Raw genomic sequence first — 17,676 nt, forward strand, 5'->3', positions numbered from 1 at the left:
GGACAGAGCCAGGTCTGACATCTTCCCACTCCTGATGAGGACCCAACAGGGCCACAGGTCTCAGCCTGAAGTTGGTACAACAGCACAGCAGGCCTTAGACTTCTGGCTCCTTCTTCACCATTGTAAGGTGACCCAGGAAGAAGTGAGTGGCTGGGGTCATAGACTGGCTCAAGGGCAGAGACCAAGCTGGGGACAGCAGGCTGTATGGTAGCAGGGCAAGATAGGGCTAGGAGTAGGGGTAAGGGTAGCTCCAGGATTATAGTGTGTCTGTGTATCTGTTCCTGGCTAAAAAACTCTTACACGACCGATGTTATCTCATCTGCTCTCACAGATGAGAAGTGGACATCACCCCAGTGGGTGGCTTGGGAAGGGTAAAAATCACGGTCAGGTCAGAATAGTCTGGATTTCCTCCAGTCTAGGGAAGCCCAGCCAGGCACAGGGTTCAGCACCCTGGGCCTGAAGTCATAGTCTGAGGGGTTCCTCCCACCATTCCTGCATCTCCATGTCACTTTCTCAGACTCTCCCCAGCCCATAAGATTCAGCACCAGTCTCACCTCCTCCAGGAAACTCTTCAGGATTGGTCCACCCCACCTCACAGCTTGGAGCAAAACTGTCACAGCTCCATTTCTCCCACTCAGACTGGAGCTGCTGGGGCCTTGCTCTCACACCCTTTCCATGGCTTAGCCAAGCTGTGGGCTAAGTGATCTCATTGCAAGCCTGCTCCACCTTGCTTTCTGCTGTCCATCAGCTTGGGGACTGTCTAGGCCCCCGAAGGGATTTGATAAATGTCACTTGGATTGACATTGCTGAAAAAGGCACTGGGGCAATGGCTGGTCATGCCAGAGGCCATGGGAAAGACAGACTAGCAGGAGCTCAGAATGATACCAGGGTTAGCACCCCAGGCCATGGGATATTTTAGAGCTGGGAGTGAGGGCAGAGGCCTGGGCTTGAGCCCCATTTCTATGTGTACTTGCTCATAACTCTGAACAGTCACTGCACCTCTCTGGGCTCCAGTCACCTCCTCCGTTTTGGGAGGGGGTGGACCAGATAGACTCTGGTCTATCTACTTCAGACATACTTGGTGATGGCGGATCAAAGCCTTAAGCCATAAAACGTGTGAAACCCTCTCTACACCTTGTATGTGACTGAAAATAAAGAGAAGTCTAAAATAAGGAAAAGAAAGTTCAACAAAGTTTTGACCTTTTCACAATGATCGAGTATCAAATATTAAAATATGTCCAAAAATGTATGCTTTGCTGGTCCCCTACACGTTTGGCCCGCCTCCTGGTGACCTGGCCCCAGGGTGGATGCTAATTCTGAGTTCCCACTGACAATGGATTCAGCTTTCTCAGACACCATCTGGTGCTCACTTGCTGGCCCCTGCCCATCCTTCAGGGAGAACTCAGGCTCCCAAGAGCCGTGAAACATCCACCTGCTGTTCATCTCATTCTTCTATCAAGCTTCTGACCAATGCAGGAGATGCCCAGGGAAGCTTGTCCAGATCACTATGCTGGACCACTCTAGCCCCCGGCTTGGTCTGAGCTGCCTCCAGGGGCTCGCTGACCATGCTCAATCTTGTCCCTGAGGCCTTGTAGGTGGGTGCAGGCTCATGGCTTGGCTTGCCCCAAGTGGTTTCCATGGTAGGTTTAAAGGCCAGAATGGGACCCCCAGGCTGGGGGAAGAGGAAGTGCCCCCCTCCACCCACACACAGTTTCTCATACTGGCCCTAACATCAGAAACAGGAAGCAGGCTCCCCCAGTACATTCGCCTTCTACCACACAGACACATGCCCCCCAGTCTCTCCTCAACGCTCATGTTCTCACAGAGTTCCCACCCTCATCAGCTGAGCCCTAGTCAGGGATGGAAGGGTGTTCTGCTGGGCAGGGTGGGCATCGTCAGTCTCCATACTCCCCAAGAACAAACTTGCACAGACCCAGGGACCTGCCTGGAATGGGTGCCATGGGGAGAAGGCCCAGGGTGGAGAGGGGAGGCTGGCTGGGGGAGGAACAGGGTGGCAGAGCTCTGGAGTCTGAAGCCACAGGCTGTCAGCACCGTCGACAGCCTCAGAAGCCCTTCTGAGCAAGGCTGGGACTCTAACCCAGCAAGCAAGAGCACCTCCCTCAGGGCTTCCCTACGGTCTCTGACCTCTCACTCGGGGTGAGCCCCATTAGACCAACGGGCTGTGCTGAGGGCACAGCAACCTCTCAGGGCAGGGGTTGAGGCTGACTTACTGATCATGGAGAGCAGAGTGCGGAAGAGCCACATCCTAGCTGGAGCGGAGGCAGCGGCGCGGACCTCGGCCTGTTCAGCTTCCCCTCCTCTGCTCGGGTGGCCAGGAGGCGGGGACAGACACACACAGAAGCGGGGACCCACAGACAGACCGGCATCAGCTGGCTACGTGGCTTCCTCAGCAGTTGTGGGCTGGGTCCTGGAAGCTCAGAGACACTTGTCAGCCCTTGTCCATGACCCACACTTTGTGGAACAGGGAGCCGAGTTTTGGCCTAGGAACACATCTCTGGATGTCCTCATCAGATGCTTGAGTGCAGTAGTATTAATCCAGACGTTGTTTACCATTCACGTGAGGGAGTCCCAGTCCCCTGCCCTGCTCCAGGACCCACCACCAGATACCTCCGCCCAACACCCAGCCCAGGGTCCTTAGTGGTGGTTGCCTCAGCAGAAAGAATGAGGTTCCCTTCCCACCAGAAGTACCCCCACAGCTGTACCTGGCCCTTGCACTCAAGGCGCTGAGGCTCTGGAGGCCCTGATAAATGTTAAGACCCAATGCACTGACTGAAATCACCACCTCAGTGAATTCAGCTTGGCGGCATTCTCTTGAAAACCGGCTATAGCACCATAATATGAGAACTAACTTAACGGAGCTCTGTTACCAGACAGAAGACAAAACACTCCATAAATCTTTCCAGCATACCTCTGATCCAATCCATTACCCCAAAAGATATACTGCCAACAGTCTTCAGTCATATTTAAAAGCTAACTTCACAATTTGTCCAATCTTCCCTCTGTGACCAAGTCCGCCGTCTGTCACAGAAGGACGTGTCCCCGCTTCCCAGATTGCTGGAAGTGTAGAGCAGTGCTGTCCCACAGAACTCTGATGGTGTTCTAGGTCTGCCCTGTCCAGCACAGTACTCACTAACCGCATGTGGCTACTGAGCCCTTAAAACGGTACCAGTGCAACCGAGGCACTGGATTTTAAATTTTATTTAATTTCAATGAATTCACATTCAAAAAGGCAGGAGATTCTATGCCTCTCACACGAATGTCTGCTTCCCCAGGGAGAGCACGCTGAAGTGTTAAAGCAGACAAGGGTGTTGACTTAATGACAAGATGAAAATCAGTTTTATTTTGTTTCTCACACTGAAAGCTTGCCTAGCGAAAGTCTAGTGGAGATCAATGATACTTAAAACATATTTGCGTGTCTGCTTTGGTCTGACAAAATACCTACAACCAATGTGATAGTTCCCTGATGCTATATGGTTGCTTGAACAGAGACTGCAATTCACCATTTCTGACACTGTCCAACAGCTAAAAAACAAAGTTCCAGGTTCGCTGATCTGTCTTCCAGATCACAATGAAGACCTTCCAAATTGGCTCAACCTTGCCATAGTCCAAAGTCCTGGCCTGTTTTCCCACCACTCCAGGGCTCAGTGACTTTACCCCTACCCCACACTTGTTTGGAGTGCCAGGGGCACTTGGCAGAGCCAGGAGGGGCTCCTCTCCCCATCACCGGCCCAGAAGGGGAAGAGAGTACCCCCAGGCCACACAGCAGATCAGCAGGAGGGATACGTTAGAACCCAGGACTGCAGCTTGCTCAAGATTTCTGAGTCTGGAGTATGAACTTCAGGGCACCTCAGGAGGCTAAGTCAAGCTGATGACTGAAGGCTGGACAGGGAGCAGGGCCATTTCTGCATCCTTGGAGACTTCTAGAATGCACTCATCCTGCATCCCTATAAGATGTATTTATCCAAGCTTGCTGGTTGTCAGCATGGCAGAGCCCTAATTATGAGCACATATAGGTCTTCGAGCCCATCTGATAGTAACTGCTGTCCTCACAAATCCAAACTTAAGATCCCAAGGAAACAGCCAGACTGTGTTCTACAACGCTTCTGCTCAGAGCCTCATACAGGTTTTAGACAAATGGTAAGGGACCAACTTAAGGAACATTCTACAACGTAACTGGGCTGAACTCTTTAAGAACATCAGTATCATAAGTTAACATCATAACAAAAGTTAAGGAACCGTTCCAGGTTAAAGGAGACTAAGGAGAGGAAACAAAGTGCAGTGTGATCCTGGACTAGATCCTAGGCCAAGAAAAAAAAAAACTTTAAAAAACATTATTGGGATAGCTGGCAAAAATGAAACCTGTATCTAAAGATTAGATACTATTGTACTGCTCAGATGAAATTACACATTTCCTGATTTTGATAACTATGTCATGGTCATATGAGACTGTCCTTATTTCCTAAGAATTTAGGAAATGTATACTAAAATATTTAGGGGTTAAGGGGCAGGTATACACAAGTCACTCTCAAACAGTTTATGCTTCAGAGGTGGGGATGGGGGGACAGAAGGCAGGAGGGAAAGAATGAATGATAAAATAAGGCAAAATGTTCTTTGCCCCACCCTTGAAACTTAACTGTAATTTTGAAATTATTTCAAAATAAAGTCTTAAAAGTTACGGGATGGAGACCTGTTCAGCAAGAGGTAAAAGTACTAACTGCTCTGTCTTGAGAGTGAGTCAAAAGCTCTGGTATCTGCACTCACCCGTGGATAGGGGGCTGTTCCCATCGTCCTGCCTCATCGCCTCTAGGCACAGAAGATATTCTACCTACCCACTAGCCTTCTGAGGCTGGGGAAGCTGGGTACAGGGAATTTGGAAGAGTGAGGACTTACTGAGACAGGACTGCAGTGGAGGACACAGCTGGCAAAGGGCAGCTGGTGGGGGAGGGAGTCTGACGTGCAGTAGGAATCACCACCATTGACTAAGCACTAAGGAGGGAGTGCCAGACTCAGTGCCAAGCGCCTTCCATGCAAAGCCCTCATCTGATCCTAACAGCTACCTACTTGGTTATCCTGACTTCCCAGATGAGGATACTGGAGAGGTGAAGAAACTTGCCTAAGGCCATATGGCTAATAAGTGGCAGAGCTGGGACTTAAGACAGGTCCGTCTCCTCCAGTACCAGCACTCTGAACTACTACAGCCCTACTACCCTCACACCCATGGGTCTAAATCCCTCCCAGTTCGTGAGCTTTTAAGGAGCAGAGACCTCATTTCACAAACACATACTGGAATTTTCTCATTACTGGGTGTCATGAACTGAATTGTGAGCCCCCCTGCCAAATTCATATGTTGAAGCCATAAACCCCCAACATGAGTTTATTTGGAAACAGGGTCTAAAGGCCCTAAAGGAGATAATCAAGGTCGTAAATGTAGGGCCCTAATCAACAGGCTTAGTGGCCTCAGAAAAGGAAGCGAGATCTCTGTGTCCATGCGCATGTACCAAGGAAAGGCCATGTCGAGGGCACGAGAAGATGGCCGTCTGCAAGCCAGGAAGAGAGCCCTCCTGGGAACCTGACTAGACTAGCATCCTGATCTTGGCCCTTCAGCCTCCAGACTGCGAGGAAATAAATTTCTACTGTTTTAATCCACTCAGTCTACGGTATTTTGTTACGGCAGCCCGAGCTAATACAATGGACTACCTCCTAAAAAGCCTCCCAAATAAAACACTGAATGGTGTGTATGTGTGGTGTTGGGGAAGGTGGGCTTAGTGGGGAAGAAGCAAGGGAGAGGGTCCTCTTGTTCTTCTGTAACTGAGGGACCAAGAGTCCAAGGGCTTGGGCCTCTTGCTTGCCCTCACCTACTTCCTGTTCAATTTAGGCTCCTAATGGTCTTTGCAAAAGTAGAGCAAAGATGCTAGAACTCAAATTAACAACAGAAAGAAACCTGGAGACCATCCCAGTTGAGCCTTTCATTCGACAGACAAGAAAACCGAGGTCCAGAGAGGTGAAGGGATTTGTTCAGTCTTTTCCAGTTTGTGAGAAAAAATGCGTCCCCAGGGCTTCAGGCCCAGTCTCAGACACTATTCTATTTGACCCCCCTCCCCCGAAGACACTCTGCTCATAGGCTCCTGCTCATGGGCTTTCTGAGTAATCTTTCTGAGTAAATGACAAAGGGGATGCATCACATAATTAAACATATAAAAAGCCTGGAAGGGACAGGAAGGTCATGTCGCCTCTCCTGCCAATGGTGTGGGCCTCTTGCCTTCACTAACCTACACCAGTCAGGGGTGAGGGTGACAGACAATTTGAGATAACACGAAGTTTCACCTACTGAAGAACCTGGTCATGCAAAGAGAGCCTCTGAATTGCTCAAGCAAAAACAGGTAAGAACCCTAGGGCAGGGTATTGACTTTGGCAGGTTAATACCACTCACACTTTAGAGTTTTATTTATAGCACAGAAAAGTTTCACTTCAGTGCCTCACAATCTGAAACAGGCTTTTGAGCCAGTATTTCCCTAATTGCTCCCCAGAACATCAAAATCCTGTGAAATGTTCATAGAATTTCATTAAAAAAAAAAATACTACTGTATTTTTCTTCTAAGATTTATTTTATAAACATGTAAGAAAAGTTCTGGATTTTTGTTGGTCAGATTATGCAATAACAACCTGCCTTGAAACAAGTGTGATATTCTCAAAATTATCCAAAACATTCTGTCCTTTCAGTTCTTAAAGGAAAAAAAATGCTTTAACTTTTCATTTGTTATATAAAGTTTAAAAGCAAATACTTATACACCAAATTTATTTGCACAGCAATTAATCTGTGAAGCCATGATTTGTTGTTAATGTTAATCCAAACTGCCCGTTAGCATTTCAGCATAACTTTAAGAGGCTCCGAGTGAGAGGCGGAATACTACCCACCACAAAAGAGCTGCTGCTTGAACACGTGGTCTCTCTCCGCCTACTTGGGAGCTGTCACTCACCTCTCCAACAGGGCCCAAAGCTAAGAACTGACTCAGTAATCCCTCTTTGGGGCCTCTCATTCGCCTGCCAGCTTCCCTTCCTGCTCTGCTGGGGCAGATGAATGCTTTCCAAAAAAAACCTAGATGATTCTCTTGCAAATTCTTTAAACAGCAGGTAAACTTCAGCTCAGATATGGCCAGATCATCAAAATTTGAATTTTATGGAGATCTAATTAATGAGATTTTTTTCTTATACAAGTACAGTTTGTGCACTTCTGAATAATCTTCCTCTTTTCCAATCTGGTAGTGTCAGCTAGAATTCGACTAGCCTGTAGGCAAAGGAGTCAGAGCGGGGTTGTTACCGTAATTCACTCATTTACCAAACACTTTTTAAGTACTACTTACTCTGGACTTGCACGGTGGGAGGATACAGAGATAACAACATGAAGAAACCTGCTCCTTAGGAGCTCACAGGCTAAACGGGAAAATAAAGCATGAACATCAAGTATTGTGTGTACAAGGCAGAAAACAAGGACTAGCCTGTAAGAGGACCCCAAGGCCTTGAGAATGGAGCTGTTCCTGCAGCTGGGGGATTTATACATTCACCGCATGTTTACAGATAACCTGCCAGGTGCCAGGCATGGCTCTAAGACTGGAGAAACCCTCATGAACAAACCAGACATGGTCCCTGCTCTCACGGAGCTTACAATCTAGCAAAAAAGACAAAGGAGGAACAGGGAATTACAATTCAGTGTCTAGGCGTGCTGGCTTTGGGGGGCGGTTACAGAGATTTGGCATCATACACACATTTCACTTAGGCAAACACAATGGTATATTTTCCCGAAAAAGTTAAAAAAAAAAAAAAAAGACAAGGAAAAAGGAAAACAATTTTAAGTCATTTGGGCCATTTCACCTGCCCTTCCACTCACCTAAGGTGAGCTTGTGTCCTGCCACTCCTGTGGGTTGTTCCAGTTCTCAAGAGCCTCTTCAAAAGTGAGTTACTTGCCTGAGTGAGGTTAACACCTAAAAACACGTGGGTTTTTTTTCACAATAGGACCCTCATTGCAGGCCAACCACTTCACCTGTAGTTCAACCAAAGAAACTAAGATCTGTTCCCACACAGGCAGGAACCAATGCTGGATCTCACATTGCTGGTTTTCAACATGGTACCTTCCCTAAGATTTCCAAGAGGAATTTTGATCACACTCCATTTTTATCTTAGGTGTGACTGTATAACCCAACCTTGAAATGAGCAGTGCCATTCACGGCAGTACTGTGGGTTACATAGCAGGGGCCCATAACCTGGCTTGAAGCTGGAGGCAGCTGCCTGGAGGCGTCTCCAAGTCCTTGAGGATGAGGAAAAAGAGAAGGCAAGGCTCAGGCGGAAGGCATAAAGGCCCAAGAGAGTGTGCCACTGTTGGGAAAGAAAAGCACTGAGCAGGGTCTGAAAGGCTGGTGAGCTCAAGATGGGTCCGAGGAACTAGTGGGCACAGGGCAGGGGAGGTTGGGGGGAACAGGCCAGATATATCAGAAGTTAGATTTCGACAAGCTGTGAGCTAACACTGGTGTTTGGAATTTATTCCAAGGGCAATAGTGAAGCTTTGGAAAGGTTTTAAGCAGAAGAATAACAGAATAACTTTCTTAAGAAAGTTCATTCTGAAGCACATGAAAAGATGCCCAACATCATTAGACATCAGGGAAATGCAAATCAAAATCACAATGAGATACCAATTCACATTGCAAAATAACAAGTGTGGATGAGGATTATGGAAAAACTAGAGCCCTCATATACTAATGGGGAAAATGGAAAATGATGCAGCCATTTGGGAGAATAGTCTGGCAGTTCTTCAAAAGGTTAAGACAGAGTTACTGTATCACCCAGCAACTCCACCCCTAGATATGTAACCCGAGAGTAATGAAAACACGACCACACACACACTTGTACATAAATGTTCCATAGCAGCAGGATTCACATCAGCCAAAAATAGAAACGACCCAAATGTTCGTCAGCTGATGAACGGATAAATAAAATGTACAGCATTCGTACAATGGAATATTATTCATTAATAAAAAGAAGTACTAATACAGGCTACAACACGGACGATCCTCAAAAATATGTTTAGTGAAAGAAGCCAATCACAAATCCACAAAGTGTATGATTCCATTCACGTGAGCTTTCAGAACAGGCAAAGCCACAGAAACTAAAAGTAGTGGTTGCCACGAGGGAAGAGGGACTGGGGAATGATTGCTAATGGATACAGGGTTTGTTTTTGGTGATGAAAATGTCCTAAAATTGACTACGGTGATGGCTGCACAACTCTGTGAATATACTAAAAGCCACTGAAGTGTATATATTTTTTTTTCCTAAGATTTTTTATTTTTAAGTAATCCCTACACCCAACGTGGGCCTCGAACTCACAACCTCGAGATCAAGAGTCACATACTCCTCCAACTGAGACAGCCAGGTGCCCTTGAAGTGCATACTTTAAAGGAGTGAACCGTATGCTATGTAAATAATAGCTCAGTAAGGCTGCAAACAACAACAAAAGTTCATCCTAGCTGCACTGCACAGAACAGAGATGGAGGGATGGGGTATGGGGCAGAGATCAGGGAGGAGGCTGTCACAGGGATGAAGTGGGAGAAAACAGTGATTGAACTAAGGGAAGGGGTTCATGCGACCAGACAAAGGGGCCAGAGGAGGGCTTGTACAGGATCCACAAGTTCTCCTGGGTAGCTGGTTTCTCTCCCAAGAGGGAGAGTGGGAAACAGAAATGAGGTATCTGCAATTACCATCAAGCAGCAAAAATGTATTTGCAATCTCATATGCATAAAGACTAAAAAGAATATAGAAAAGTGTGTAGTCCTGCTGCCCACATGCCCAACGAGTGCCCAGACACACTGAGCTGCCACTAGGGGGCCATCCTGACTGTCCAGCCTCACTCCCAAGCTCCAAAGAAAGGGCCTGGGCATTCAGAGCATGTGTAAGATGTTGCAAGAACAGAGTGCCTGAGTGTGGGCCAGAGAGCGAGAGAGGAGGTGACCACCAATAACTTGGGGAAGTAAAATCTTCAAAGATACTTTTCTGGGGTCTGTGTATTTGTAAGTATTGCAAGGCTGCTAAAGTGGGCATTTTTTTGGTTAGATCAAACGCCCAGTTTTGACTACACACCACCACCTTTCCAGAAAGCCTTCTCTGATCTCTAGCAGGAGACCGGCAAGAGCTATAAGGCCATGGGAGAAATAGGCCCAAACTACTGGTGGAAAGGGTCATGACTGGGAAACACAGAAGAAGAGCTTTTTTTGAACTCTGCTGAGACCATATCAGTTAGGACCCTGACCACAAGGACATCTCTGTCCCACGAGAAGACCAAGAAGCTCTGATACCAGCCCATTCTTTTGCCAGATGGGAAAACTAGAGGCCAGGCCCATGGAACAGAAACCAGGGGTTGGCATCCAGGTCTCTGACTCTCAGGTCCTTGTCCTTTTCACTCTACTGACTCCCCAAACCTTGCCCGTTCTCAAGAACCTGGCTCTCAGCTGTATGCTCCACAGGACAAAAAAAAGTGAGAGGGGCGCCTGGGTGGCACAGTCGTTAAGCGTCTGCCTTCGGCTCAGGGCATGATCCCGGCGTTCTGGGATCGAGCCCCACATCAGGCTCCTCTGCTGGGAGCCTGCTTCTTCCTCTCCCACTTCCCCTGCTGTGTTCCCTCTCTCACTGGCTGTCTCTCTCTCTGTCAAATAAATAAATAAAATCTTAAAAAAAAAAAAAAAAAAAAGCGAGAAACCTCGGAAATGTTAGGTCTCAACTGGCAGAGAACCATCTCTCTCCAAGAATCCAATCAGGAAGCAGAAACATACCGGAGTTACAGCCGCTAATCTTTCTAAAGGAAGTGAAAAGCAAGTTAACTAACAAAACATGGTACAGTACGGCTGTTGCAGCTCTTCAGTCCCGCAGCCCTTTCCTTCCGTCATTAGCAGCAGCGTTCTGTATTCGATCCCACCACACTGTAATCAACTATCAGTGCACAAGATCGTTAGAGTCCAGGGCTGTACCAGGTACTGAAACACTCCAGACAGGTGAGGAGTTGTGACAACACAAAGGAACAAAGGCTTACTACCTCTAATTCTTAAGTTCTAGTGAACTGAAGTGAAACACTACTTTTAAGCCTGTGGAGGAATACAAACAAATACTTCAAAATAAAGATCAAATAGGAAGACAAAATAATCTACTGCCTTTAAAATAATCTGAAAAGAGTTTAGAAGTAAATGAGAAATAAACTAAAATTTCTGTAACTATTATCTTATTGGACAGTTTTAAAGATATCTTCACGTGCCAGAACTTGGAAATAGAAAGAATAAATACTAATGTATCACTTCTGAAGTGACAACAAACAACAGGACCCCATCTCAGATGGATGGATTTTTTTTCCTACAGTGGCCAAAAAGCAAGCTGAACACTATATACAACAGACAGACTATACAATTAGGATCATTTAAAAATAATGAGACTCCTCTCTTTGCCTTCTTCCAAAGTATATAATATATATTTAACAGCACACATAAGACACCACTTGAGCTTCCCTTGTAGCCAACAGGAAGTATTTTCACATATAAAAATTAAAAATTTAAACTTTAAAATCATTAATATTTTTAAACATAATACAGACTTAAAAATTGTTCAACATTAACCCATGACCCCACCCCTAGCACAAAAATCCACCCCAAATCCAGAAGTCACAGTTTTTTGTTCCTAAAAATCCCACAGCACTGAACTTGATCTTCACTTCGAGCTGATTGCTAAGAGGCCCCTAACAGAAATCCCCAGGGAGGAACGGAAGCACGATCGATGCTGCATCTCTTATCTACCTGGGCGGCACTGGTGCACCTCTGAGGTCAGGTCCATGAGATTCGGCCCCCACACTAGGGTCCTGGAAGGGTGAGCTGGCAGCTTCCCTCATCTTCCCCCTCGAAGGCTGTCCAATAAGCACCTGGGAATTGACTTTTCTTGGGAAAAGGGTGCTGGTAACAGCTGTCAGGGCCAAGGCAATAGTGAGAAGTTCAGTTCTCTGCTCTTTGGATGAACTGTGTAAAACATTTCTTTAAAAGACACAATGTTAAAAATATTAAGAAAAACGTCTACAAAATCTGGAGGGCTGCCTTTTCCTCACAGGGTAAAGCTTGTGGGGTAGTGGGGAAAGAACTGAGGGCCCAGAACTCTAACTCTGCAGGAGAAGATAGATAGATGCCCTTCAAAACACGTCACATTCTTAACATGTCTTGCTGAAGCAGCAAGAGCTGAGGGTGACTGTGTCAGAGCAGGAGGGGTGCCAACTCCTGAAGGGGGTAGAGGGGGAGGGAGGTTCCTACTGTGCACCCCACCCTGCAAAAGAATGTCAGATTTTAGGGCAGCTGCCATTAGCCCCAAGGGCATCAGGACTCTGCCTCTGAACCAGAGCTGCTTTCCCGACTAACTTCAATCTGGAGAGATGGTAAGTTATCTAACCGGCTCTTCTTTTGGCGAGACTGTTCTTTCTCCTTTATCAGAGCCCCCCATGCCCTTTGCAGCTCAGAGTCATCTTCCTCAGTGCCTGGCGCCCTGTGATCCACCTTCTTCGTGTTCTTTTCTTTGGTCTTGGGTGCAGATCCTAAGCGCGTCCATAAACTACCTGTTTGGATGAGAAAGCATTTCAGTTTTGGTGATCAATGTTGAGAAGCAGGGTAATACTGAGGAAGCAGGGGCACTGCCATCACCTGATGTGCAAGAAACACTGGGGAAGGGTCTGTGGCTCTTGTAACCTCTGTGCAGCATTAGGAAGGTAATCTCATTTCCCTGGCTATCATCCCTGCCTGCAAACTGAGGGATCTGGACCCAATGTGGGTCTCACAGCTAGGGGAGGTGTGCCTCCCGTGCATATCAGAATCACCTAGCAGGCTGCTTATGCTACAGTTGCCCCTTCCTGGGGAGACTCACCATTCTCTGTAAAGCTTCATTTTGCTGGGAATGGGCCATTCCCAGATCATTCCCAGCTATAAATTCTGCAAACTGATAGGCCTGCTACACTGTAAACTTTCAGGGATTTGGCCTACTATCCATTAATTTTTAAAATAGACTTTATTAATATCTAACAATAGAGAAATATGTTTAGAATTTCATAGCATACTACACTATAAAGGCAATTAAACATTTTATTTACAAAGAATTTAACAATGTGAAAAAATGATCACAATAAATAAAATCCTGTATGAACAAAGAAGGATATGTATATGGACAAAGACGTGAACAAGAGACTTAAGACTAAAAAGTATTTGTGCTAAACAGAAAGAACCAAGGCTGGTTTTGTTTTTTTCTATTTTCTAAATTTTCCACACCCTTATTATTACAATTATGACAACAACTATAATGGAAGAGAAAAAATAATTTATTTTTGACATATGCTATTTCCTGCCTTTGACCAACAAAGTATTTCTACACTATAGTCTGTTCTCACCCAATTCCTAGCCCCTCAGTTTTAAGTGTTACCAACCTGATTTCTTCTCCCGTGTATCAGAGTAGAGGCCTTTAATGTCTTGCCTGGGAACACCCAGCCTACTATGTACATCAGAAAAAGGCTCTCTCCGAAAGACTGGGTTACTGCTAAAAGCCTTTTCTGGAGAATATGGTCTTTTTCCTAACCGCTGGCGTATATCTAGAAAAAGAAAAAAAAAGTATTACTGTGACCAAGCGTGTGGGCTTTGCTATCAATACTGTCAACCTGAGATCCCTAGAGGACCTGGTGCCAAATCTCCCCAAACGAGGACAAACAGCCTAATAAAACCAAGCTTCTAAAATCCTTCTCTCTATATATAATCACTCTGGATTCCCCTAGGAAAGTTCAGACACGGGGGCTTTCAGTGGAAAAAAACTCTCAACTGACTGCTCCAGAAAGGAATTTCTGAAGCAAAATCAGCTGGTTTGTTTTTTGTGCATGTGTTTTTTTTAAGTAGAACCAAGCATACGAAGAATTTACAAACATTTCAGCTAACGAACAATACTGTAAGTTCCCTGAGGACAGAAACCACAATCTTTGAACATATAAGGAATTCTTAATAAACTTACTACATTTAACAGTAAATGTAATGAGACTGACAAAAACCAAAGGATCAAGGGAAGATATCCCAAATCAAATTTGTTTTTCCTCCCACCAGTCCCTCCAGAAATCTGTCCTCTTGAGTTCCCTCTAACAGTAACAGCAACAACACATTTACTAGCAAGTCACTGTACTGGGGCTTTCATCCATCTTGCTTATTGTCTCAGAGAGCAGCATCCCCAACTTTCTGGTTTCTCAGGCTTGAGCCATTTGGCTTCTTTCCCTTTGCTCCCTCACTTCCTAGTGCTGAGTCTTTTTCCTTCACAAGGTTTGATGTTCTCATCTATTCCATCTCCACTTTCCCTGATCTAATTCAGGCCCTTGTTAATTATTTAACTCTCTACCCTACCCCACCCTGCCACAAATTATCTTTCTAAAATAGATATAAGATCAGGTTACCACTTCCCACCTCAAAAACTAGGTTTGCCAACGGAGATCCATTGGCAAAAGAAAGCCACTTTTTTAAGAAGCCCTCCACAATTCCCCCAGTAGACCTACCTCCCCTCTGTGCTCCCACAGCCCACTGCTTACAGACCTATTAGAGCACTTACTCTATTCTGTTTTGGGGTGGAATTACCTGAATGTGTGCACTCGTGTTTCTCCATCTAAGTTCTGTGATGACTTTGCATCCCCTCCAAAGATTCTAACACTTCCAGCATCTAACCCAGGGCCCGGCACACAGCAGGCACAACCAAGTACCCACTTTGCACATGTATACTCTCTAGTTCAAATTCTTGGCCATTTATACAACGACCCAAATTAATTTCTATCCTCCTTATGTATAAAGTAGATCAATGACACAGAGTAAAATAACTGGGACAAAAATATCGAAACCTAGTATTGCAAAAGTATGATTAGTTTTCATGTCCTAAAGTTCTAATGCCTAACCCCAAAGTTTAGAAGTAATGAACTAGGACAACTCAATCAGTTCATTACTGGCAATGTTTTATCCAAGGACCTATCTCTGCCCTGATTTGCTTTCTGGAGCTCAGAAACACACAACTAAACAATACCTGATTTAGTATTGCTGCCTGGTTGCCGTGGACGTGTGTGCTGACGTTTTTCATCTAACAGATGTCGGACATCTACAAATTTCTCAGTTGGTAATTTGTTACCAATTCGGTTTTTGATATTGCTTGTGGATACAGTATCTGCCCTCATGGAGTTCCTTAAAAAAAAAAAAAAAAAAAAAAAAAAAGCACAATTAACCAACTTCAACTGGGGGATAATGACTATGCAATAATCTCATATACTTTGGAGAAAACAATTTAAGAAGACCAATCTAACATAACCAACATTCACTCACAAATACCATATACCAATAATTATTTGCTTACAAAAATCATGATCAGCGTGCTATAAAGGGCAAGTAGGTTCCTGAGTTTTCCAGGGTGGTTTCCACAAATGATATCTGTAAACCATCAAAGAATGTGTAATTGCGAATCCCAGTCACCTCCCTTCTGGGACAAACAGTAAAGTAAGGCCTGCAAAGGGCTCAGGGATCTCTGTTTACCCAGGCTGTGATTTCGCTGTAGTCAAGACACAATGGAGTCTACAATCTCTTTAAAGGGCAGGCCTCTCTGTCAAAAACATCTGCTACCATGCTAGGCACCAGCATTATTCTGACAGCATTCAATGTTGGGAAGTTCTCTGAAAACTAAAAATAAGGTTATGAACAAAGCCATACAAACAAACCAGACTGAATTGTTTTTCCTTTCTCCAAATACACTACCAAGAACACTGAGAGAGAGAACCCCTAGACCCCAACATTTGAGTTGTGCACATGCTATCTACCCTCAAGAACCTCCTCATTCCCACTAGTCATCAAAGAAATACACACTAACTTTTTTTTTTTTGGTCCACAAAATTAGCAAAAATTAGAAAGAGTGATAGGATTGGTGAATATGTAGGTAATAGGTTATAAAGTGAGTAAAACCTTTCTGGAAGGAAATTTAGCAACACCAATTTTTTTTTTTTTAGATTTATTTATTTTGGAGAGTAAGAGAGAGAGAGCGTGCACACACAGTTAAACAAGGATGGGCAGGGAAGGGCAGAGGGAGAGGAGAGAGTCAAGCAGACTCCATGCTGAGCCCAAAGCAGGGCTTGATTTCACAACCCTGAGATCATGACCTGAGCCAAAACCAAGAGTCGGATGCTCAACCAACTGTGCCACCTAGGCGCTCCTAGCAACACATTTTTTTTTAAATGATTTTTTATTATATTATCTTAGTCACCATACAGTACATCCCCAGTTTCCGATATAAAGTTCGATGATTCATTGGTTGCGTATAACACCCAGTGCACCATGCAATACGTGCCCTCCTTACTACCCATCACCGGTGTATCCCATTCCCCCACCCCCCTCCCCTGAGGCTCTCAGTTATGGACTATGAAAAACACCACATTTTTAAACATACATGTAGCGTTGTGCAATAACTGGAATTTAGAAATTTATCCAGTTAGTGCAACAGTAAGAAAATAGAAACCTAAATGTCTATCAATAAGGGATTGGTTAGGGGCGCCTGGGTGGCACAGTTGTTAAGCGTCTGCCTTTGGCTCAGGGCGTGATCCCAGTGTTCCGGGATCGAGCCCTACGTCAGGCTCCTCCGCTAGGAGCCTGCTTCTTCCTCTCCCACTCCCCCAGCTTGTGTTCCCTCTCGCTGGCTGTCTCTGTCAAATAAATAAATAAAATCTTTAAAAAAAAAAAAATAAGGGATTGGTTAAATAAATCATGATACTTTCAAACAACAGACTACATCTGGGTGAAAAAATAGAAGTCTACAATACATTAAACAGAAAAAGCACACTGCAGGGGCGCCTGGGTGGCTAAATCGTTAAGTGTCTGCTTTCGGTTCAGAGCGTGATCCCAGAGTCCTAGGATCGAGCCCCGCATCGGGCTCCCTGCTCCGCTGGGAGCCTGCTTCTTCCTCTCCCACTCCCCCTGCTTGTGTTCCCTCTCTCGCTGGCTGTCTCTCTCTGTCAAATAAATAAATAAAATCTTAAAAAAAAAAAAAAAAAGGCAAAAAGCACACTGCAAAACAATATAACTTCATTTTTGTAGAACTATATAATTTCTCCATGTGTTAGGTATATGCATAAAGTTAGCAGGAAAGTTATTCATTCAATTGCTAAGTCATTATTTTAGGAAAGATGACAGTATGGGTGATTTTCACTTTCTATACTATTCGTTTTATAACAAGGATTACTTCTTGTATATTTACAGGAAACACGATGCTTTTACTCAAATTCTTCAATGGACTGAAATTAGAACAGATAAAAGTTATTATAAAACTAACAGGAGTTATGAGGAAGTTATGAATTAGTATTTAAAATAAAATTAAAAGCTAGCATTGATAAAAAGAAAAAATATTTTTTTTTTTTAAAGATTTTATTTATTTACTGGACAGAGATAGACACAGCCAGCGAGAGAGGGAACACAAGCAGGGGGAGTGGGAGAGGAAGAAACAGGCTCATAGCGGAGGAGCCTGACGTGGGGCTTGATCCCATAACGCAGGGATCACGCCCTGAGCCGAAGGCAGACGCTTAACCGCTGTGCCACCCAGGCGCCCCGA

At 45.0% G+C, this 17,676-nt stretch overlaps 2 protein-coding genes across 3 annotated transcripts in view; both read right to left on the reverse strand.

The window, feature by feature from the left end:
* ITGAE (integrin subunit alpha E) overlaps window positions 1-4,602 on the reverse strand; it is a 69,160-nt gene extending 64,558 nt beyond the window's left edge. The window contains 1 exon segment of the mRNA XM_048223097.2: window positions 2,232-4,602. Within this exon segment, the coding sequence (XP_048079054.1) occupies window positions 2,232-2,265 (34 nt within the window). The 5' untranslated portion in view covers window positions 2,266-4,602.
* A 2,005-nt stretch (window positions 4,603-6,607) lies between these two features.
* Window positions 6,608-17,676, reverse strand: part of NCBP3 (nuclear cap binding subunit 3) — a 35,193-nt gene continuing 24,124 nt past the window's right edge. The window contains exons 11-14 of one of the 2 annotated variants that reach the window (XM_026517905.4): window positions 15,118-15,272; window positions 13,502-13,663; window positions 12,481-12,643; window positions 6,608-12,006 (exon numbers count right to left, since the gene is read on the reverse strand). In XM_026517905.4, coding sequence (XP_026373690.1) covers window positions 11,898-12,006; window positions 12,481-12,643; window positions 13,502-13,663; window positions 15,118-15,272 — 589 coding nt within the window. In that variant the 3' untranslated portion in view covers window positions 6,608-11,897. Of the gene's footprint in view, window positions 12,007-12,480; window positions 12,644-13,497; window positions 13,664-15,117; window positions 15,273-17,676 lie in introns of both variants that reach the window. The other variant, XM_057318256.1, reaches the window with a different exon arrangement.

This window comes from Ursus arctos, unplaced genomic scaffold (assembly GCF_023065955.2).
Source record: "Ursus arctos isolate Adak ecotype North America unplaced genomic scaffold, UrsArc2.0 scaffold_24, whole genome shotgun sequence".
In the NCBI taxonomy this organism is placed as follows: Eukaryota; Metazoa; Chordata; class Mammalia; order Carnivora; family Ursidae; genus Ursus; species Ursus arctos.